General features: G+C 37.9%; 1 protein-coding gene across 2 annotated transcripts in view; it reads right to left on the reverse strand.

Moving 5' to 3' along the window:
- The window catches only part of LOC125044997 (probable ATP-dependent RNA helicase DDX56), a 40,069-nt gene that overhangs the window by 17,022 nt on the left and 15,547 nt on the right, over positions 1-7,500 (reverse strand). For both annotated transcript variants that reach the window (XM_047642020.1, XM_047642010.1), the window contains exons 4-6: positions 3,038-3,214; positions 2,719-2,872; positions 611-767 (exon numbers count right to left, since the gene is read on the reverse strand). In XM_047642020.1, the coding sequence (XP_047497976.1) occupies positions 611-767; positions 2,719-2,872; positions 3,038-3,214 (488 nt within the window). The remainder of the gene's footprint in view (positions 1-610; positions 768-2,718; positions 2,873-3,037; positions 3,215-7,500) is intronic.

A 7,500-nucleotide genomic window follows, 5' to 3' on the forward strand; every position in this document is an offset into this window, starting at 1 on the left:
ATACATGCATACCTATATATAGGTATAAATGTATGTATTTACAGTTGCAGTCCCATATTGTACATCTGGCAGCCACTATGGTGTAAACATAAGAGTAAATAGTATATTTAAGAATGAAGTGTATCCTTTGTTGTGGATACAAAGTCAATCATAGCTAATGCTACATATTTTCTTATCACTTGTTTGAAGAAAATGAAAGATGAAATGGTTTACAGTTTCCATAAAATAGATACTATTACATTGAGCTGGTCATTTATGTTCTACCAATCACACACTTTCTTACAAACGACCTAGGGTTTTCATCTCACTCATAAAAATATTATTTATTCTATGTTTACACCATAGTGGCTGCCAGATGTACAAAAGTGGGACCCAGCAAGTGTGCTGAAATAGACTTCTGCAGCTGTACATATATAAATATATAAATATGTAAATATATATTTATTTATATATATCTATATGTTCCTTTATTTATCTACTTAAAAATATATAAATATGTAAATATATATTTATTTATATATATATCTATATGTTCCTTTATTTATCTACTTATAAATACATTTACATTCAGATCTACATCAATGTTCAAATCTGTATATATAATCCTTACTTGAGTATTTCCTGAATTTCTTTCACGTGGTCAAAAGCGAACATGAGGTCAGCCTCGTCTATCACCAGCATCTTCAGAGAATCCTTGACCATAAGGTTCCCTTCATTCAGGTGGGCAAGAATTCTCATTGGAGTTCCAATCACAATGTCAGGCTTATCTGCGGAGAAACATCAAAGGAACTCGTGAGATGGTCACATCATCCCAAATTGTAGGAGATAATATATGAGATCATGCATGTTCAAAGATATTCTCAGACCAATTGGCCTAAAATGTTGATTTAATCTTTTTGCTTTGACATAAGCATCAACATTTTAATACACTTCAAGGTAAATGTTACCGAGAGCGACGCTTCCTCTCAGAGACTAAGTTCCAAAATCAGATTTTTTGTTTGTTTCCTCTACCCAACGATCTTGGGGGATGCGTGGGGAACCGGGGGTTGAAGGGGGGGGGGGGGGGGAATAATGGATGGCACTGGATGTCAAAAGGAACCTGCAGAAATCGAAGAAAGTGATTTATGAAACGTTAAAAAGTCGATTTTTCGAAAACCCGGGCCAAATTTCTGTCCCGAAAAGCACAAAAAACGAAGGAAATCGGCCAGTGAAACTCTACGGACGCCCCGCCATCTTTGAAAGTCTACGGGTTAACGCGCCAACTTTCGAAAAACTCTACGGGAATCAGACCCAACGCTCGGTAAAAACCTACGGGATTTCACATTATCCAGATCCCCTGTGGTAATCGTAAAATGCGTCCTAAACAATAAACCAACCTAACCTTAACCCTGTGGCTTTCATACACTATGATGTATATATTCCCTAGCCAGGGGGCTCTGCCCCCTGGACCCCCGTAGTATTATATGTGCCTAGCCAGGGGACTACGCCCCCTGGACCCCCTAGTAATATACTAACCTAGCCTAGCCTAGCCTAACCTAGCCTAATTATATTCCCCTAGCAAGGGGGCTACGCCCCCTGGACCCCCGTAGTGCTATATGCGCCTAGCCAGGGGGCTACGCCCCCTGGACCCCCGTGGCTTTAAAAAAATATGATCTATATATTCCTTACCCTAGGTGCTCTGCCCTCGGAAACGCCCAGGGTAAAACCAAATACCTGTTTATTGCGAAAGATCAAACTTTTCTTCGCTTCCGTCTATGGTCCGCGTTCCTTGGTTTGTAATCACTTTTACGACATTTGGGGCACTTGTTGGGCTCAAATATCAAGCTGAGATAGATGCAGTTATCTAATTGTTCTATATATCCACTATACGGCCTTAAAAATGACCCGGAATCGACGCAACACTCTTAAAATGTGACACTTCTCACCGGTGTTTCAGAACTAATGGCGACTGACGAAGTATCAAATCTCCCGGTGGAAAAACGCACATGCACATATGGTTATTGTGCAAAATACTGTAAATAATTACCAAAGCACGTAAAAGAAGTATAATAAAAGTAAAACAATTCATTAATTACACAAATTCGGAAAATCAGACTCTGGTAATTACAAAATAATCGTTTTCACAAGCGCGTAGTAATACATGGACTACTTCGTAGATCGCAATAAGGCGTTACGCGTCACATTTGTTTTGGTCCTGGCAAGGTAAACATGGATGGGGACTTAGCCTCAGAGAGGTGCCATGCAGAGCCTATTTTTGTCATTTCCCGGGAAATATGAGGCCGCTGCAGATTTAGTTGTATAGATTCCTACACTATATTTTATGCTCTACAAGATGGCAATGTCCATTTTGCTCTACCTCCGTGCGTTGCTCTCGGTAACATTAACCCACTTAAATCTCATGATTGTAGCACATTTACCCCTTGGTGACAGGTGAAGAAAATTAAAAAACGCTCTGGCGATCAATGGCAACGCGCCGACTTTGAGCACGGGAGTTTGGTGCATCAAGCCTAATCACCGCCTCAGAGCACTTCGGCATGCTGCCACCTCATACAGCCACACGCCACATTTCGAGCGGTTTGTTATGACATCTAGAGACGTGACCCGTTGTGAAGGGGTTAATATGAATATTTTTGGGCTTTGGTCTGGGCATTTTTGGACACACATGCCCACATATAACTATATACAAATCTAACAGCCACCATAAGGCTGACAACTCACCAACAAGAAGGGGACGTTGAGCCTCAAGTGGGACTGTGGGAGACACATCTATGAAGCGAACTTCTCGTTTGCACAATGTGGTTAACTGAGTCAGGTTTTCTTTGATCTGCTTGCACAGTTCTTTGCTTGGAGCAAGCATAATAGCTTGTACCATCTGCATATGGAATACAAAGTATTATATATCACTATCAAAAGCAGACGCTTCACATAGTGGTTTATGTAACAAGACACTCTCCCTTATAATAACACAACATTTCGGGGATTAATACTAAGCTCTTAAATAGAAAGACAGCAATACGACCTGTAAATTTAGTCTCACCTGTTCTGTGGCTGAACGCTTCCACTCCAAAATCTTGTGGATTGTTGGTATGACGAAGGCCCCTGTCTTGCCAGAGCCCGTGCGAGCCTTAGCAAGGACATCCTTCCCCTCGAGTACATACGGAATGGCCTTCTCCTGAATCAAAGTTGGTTCACCCCATCTCAGCCTTGCAATTGCCTGGATGAGAATATGATAGATGGTTACACACTCAGAGAAAATTATCAAGCCCTATTCCTATTTGAAGCAGCTTATTGTAAGGTCAAGGAAGGCAGGCAGGCGCACACACGCGCATGTGCACACGCACGCATACACACACCTGTGTATATATAGATTAAATTATAGAAGGTCAGTGCAAGCTATATTTCAGAGGAAATTATACAGTCTCACTCTAATTGGTGTAATTATCTGTATTAGCCTATATTAAATGATAGAAAGATATACACCTAGCCAAAGTTCCTCTATCTGCAAGTGCTTCCCAAGGGTGTAATACCTGACAGAACAGACAAAAACACACATTTTTTACTAAAATGTTCATCTTGTTTACAATGAGACACACAACTCCTTAACCCTTTTATGACGGGTGCAGAAAACTAAAAAAAAAAAAAAAAAAAAAACTACGCTCTGGCGAATCACGGCAACGCGCTGACTTTGAGCGCGTAAGTTCAGTACATCAAGCCGAATCACTGCCTCAAAGCATTTTGGCGAGCCGCCGCGGTGTACAGCCGCACGCCACATTACGAGCTGTTTGTTTTGACATCTATAGGCGTGACCCATCAGGAAGGGGTTAACCTAATGCCAACGGGCATGACCTTTACATATGTGCTATGCCCACTATGAGTTACTTGTTTGACCGTTTTTACACATTGATGGCTACACTTGTACTAAGCCACCAATGAGCCAATTACGAGTGCTGCCTGCCACACAACAAGCATCTGTGGCTTCCAGCGTCTCCTGCGAGATGGAATTCTGTCTTTCTCTTGGGCGTTCACCAATCGATCTTCCCTCAATCTGTCCACACAAAGTACCATAGGGTGTTTATTGGAGGGACAGGGGGTTCTAAAGTGGACCCGGAGAATAGCCATGACTAATCTATGATCAGTTCAACAGAACTCGGTGCTCCAATACACCTTGCAGTTCTGGAGGATCCCCTATTGAGTGCTAATGAGGATGTGGTCGATCTCCTTGGCCACACTACCCGTATCAAGGAGGTTATTCTTGCTGCCAGCATCAGCTCCTGAGCCATGAGGACCAACAGACATCTCGTAGCCAGCTCAATCGCAGCCAGATACTGCATTGAAGTCACCCAGACACACACACATACACATACATACATACATACATACACACACTTACACACACACGTGTATATGTATGTGTATATATACATATGTGTACATATACATATGTATATATATACATATGTATATATATACACACATATGTATCCAATACATACATATGTGTATATATACATATATATACACAGTATGTGTATGTATATGTATAAATATATATATATATATATATATATATATATATATATATATATATATATATTTAATCCAATGCTGACTGGCATGATGCGTACGTATGTGTTATGCCCACTGTGAGTTACTTGTTGGACTGTTTTTAAATATCATAAATACCAATGAGCCAATTACGAGTACTGCCTGTCTCGCCCATTTACGCTTTTCTTTGACTTATGAAAATATTTTACGTTATCTTATTTTGCTTTTACTAATGCTTATAAAATTAGTTATTATTATGTTTATAATAAAAATAACACCATTAATATTCATAGCACTAGTAAAAAATACATTTTTCCTGCCAATTCAAGTCACGTTAGGTCACAAGATCTACTAATTAACTCCTTTTTGGCTAAGCACTAGCAGAGCCATCCATGTGCAGAGACATTTCACCAAAATATAGAAAATGAGTACAGCATTTTTGCCATCTTTTATTAATTTTCCCTGGCGGCATTGGGTTAATGCAATATACCAAGTAGTTCATGTATTACTATGCACTTGTCAAAATATTTTAGCATTTATCAGTTTGTTTTCCACATTAATGCTTTTAATGTGTTTTTTTCATGTTAACCTACTTCCTTTACATGTTTTATAATTCGTTTATGCAGTTCTTCACAATAATCTTCTATGCATGTGCATTTTCACAACAGGAACTTTTGACAGCACTGGGAGACTCCATTCCTTGACAAGTGCAAGCAAGAAATGTTTTGTTTTCAGTGTTGCATTAATTCTGGGCAATTCTTTAGAGAACTGTCCCTAAAAGTGGTGGGAGTAAGGTGGAAGTAAGGTGAAAATGGTGGGTGAAGGGGGTAATTTTTTTTAAATGATAATAAAAATAAAACTATCTCACAAATTTTCTTCAAATTTGAATATTTTGTTGATCCTAATTTTTTGGAAATTCCCTAAAGGAGGTGATGCCCCCTCAAAAAACTTTTCCCGTTTTCTTCCTCATATGTCTCTTGCGTACTGCTATTGGCCCTAACTGTTGCATACTTTGCAATTTAAAAATATCAGCATAACCACTGATAAAATGCAAAGAGACTGACATGAGGTTTTTTTTATTATTATTATTAGTTTCCTATAAAAAAAATAAAAAAGCCTAGAAATAATGGGAACAAATTAAAAAAAAAAAAAAAAAACTGATATCAATCTCTGCACACTTTTATTTTATTCAAAGAGATAAGATTTTTTTTTTTTTTACAAATGAATAGAGATTGGAGATGTTTCAGTTCATTTTCAGTTAATTTCCTTCAATCAGCCTATATCATCTAATTACCAGAGAAACTGAAATCTTTTCTCTTTCAAATGATGCTTGTTAAATGACAATATGGAGATTGGTTCCCAAGTTATAACAAAATGAAAAACATCACCCCTACAAAAAGTAGAAGAATCCTATATTTCCGAACATGACCCAATCCAGAAACAAGGTTATTGTTAGTATCAGACCATTTACATTAATATTTTCTTACAAGTGTTAATAAGTTTGTTCATGTCTGTATGGAAATATATGGAAATATATGTATACATGTGTGCATACATATATGCTCACATGTATATACATTTATACTTATGTGAGTACATGTGAGGTACACGTATGTGCGTAAATGTGTGTGTGCGCATAGGTAAACATGTACTTATGAGTACACATGGGTACATGTGTAAAGTAAGTCTCTGTAAAAAGCCATGTATAATGGGAATTTTTTTTTTTTAATTGACAAAAATAAATGGGAGTAAAAAAAACAACCCTATTGTTCATTTCTGCGCTTTTCCATTACCTTTCCAACGTTAGAATCAAATCTTAGATCGTATGTAAACTGTTCGAGAATAGTAGTACTGAAGCCAGAGAATTTCAGTTTCAGGAAAGGCGAGATGATCCTTGTGAATATTTCTGTTCATTTTCTGAACCTTTCCTTCAATGAAAATTTATTATCTACTTAATCATAAAACTACACACATTTCTCTTTCAAATGCTGTTTGTTACATGAAGAAGTCTTGATTTGTTCTTGAGTTACAATATAAACTAAAATGGTACTCCTGTATGTGATATCCTCGGCATCATGATACAAGTTGTTTGAGCTTGACTCAAACCACTAGTATGTCTTCTAGCCTCTACATGTGCTTACATATGCATATATGTGTATGTGGGTGTACATGTGCAATTGTATACATATGTGTACACATATATGCACATGCACATAAAAACGTGCATACATGTCCTTGTGTATATAAATGTGTGTACATGTGTATATAAATGTGTGTACATGTGTATGAAAATGTGTGCACATGTATGTCTAAATGTGTATACATCTGTATACGTGTACAAGTGTGCAGAGATAGCAAGAAATGGTAAGAGAAACAAGTGGTTTGTAGTTACCGAGTGACCTCTAATTGATACTTTATTCCTTGGAAATAACCCTTTAGAAAGTGTTCACATTTTGAAATGTAAACTCACCACAGTTTGTGTACATGGACATTTCTTTTCAGTAATTATTTATAGGACTGTATCAAACAGGTTTATAGAGGTATTTGATATTTGGTTAATTTTCCAAAAATGACAATCGGGTCTTTCCTTACAATATTTATATCATCAGATTTGTTCTCGTGTGATGAGAACGAATCTGATGATAATCTCCGTCGCATTCTCCAGCTGACAATCTTGATGTGATTTGATAAGTCCCGATAACAGGGGAGGGCATGAAGTAGATCAGGGAAATTACAGGGTAAAACAGGCTGAAATACGAAAAATAGAGGACAGAAATGTGTAAAACAAGCACAAAAACCGCTTAAAATCGGCTAATGAAACTCAACGGACATCGCCTCCATCTGTAAAAGTCTATGGACTGACATGCCAGCTTTCGAAAAACTCTACAGGAAGCAAACTCATCGCTCGGCAAAAATCTACAGGATTTCACATAATCTAGATCCCCTGTGGTAATC

The sequence above is a fragment of the Penaeus chinensis genome, chromosome 3, assembly GCF_019202785.1.
Source record: "Penaeus chinensis breed Huanghai No. 1 chromosome 3, ASM1920278v2, whole genome shotgun sequence".
NCBI classification, from domain to species: Eukaryota; Metazoa; Arthropoda; class Malacostraca; order Decapoda; family Penaeidae; genus Penaeus; species Penaeus chinensis.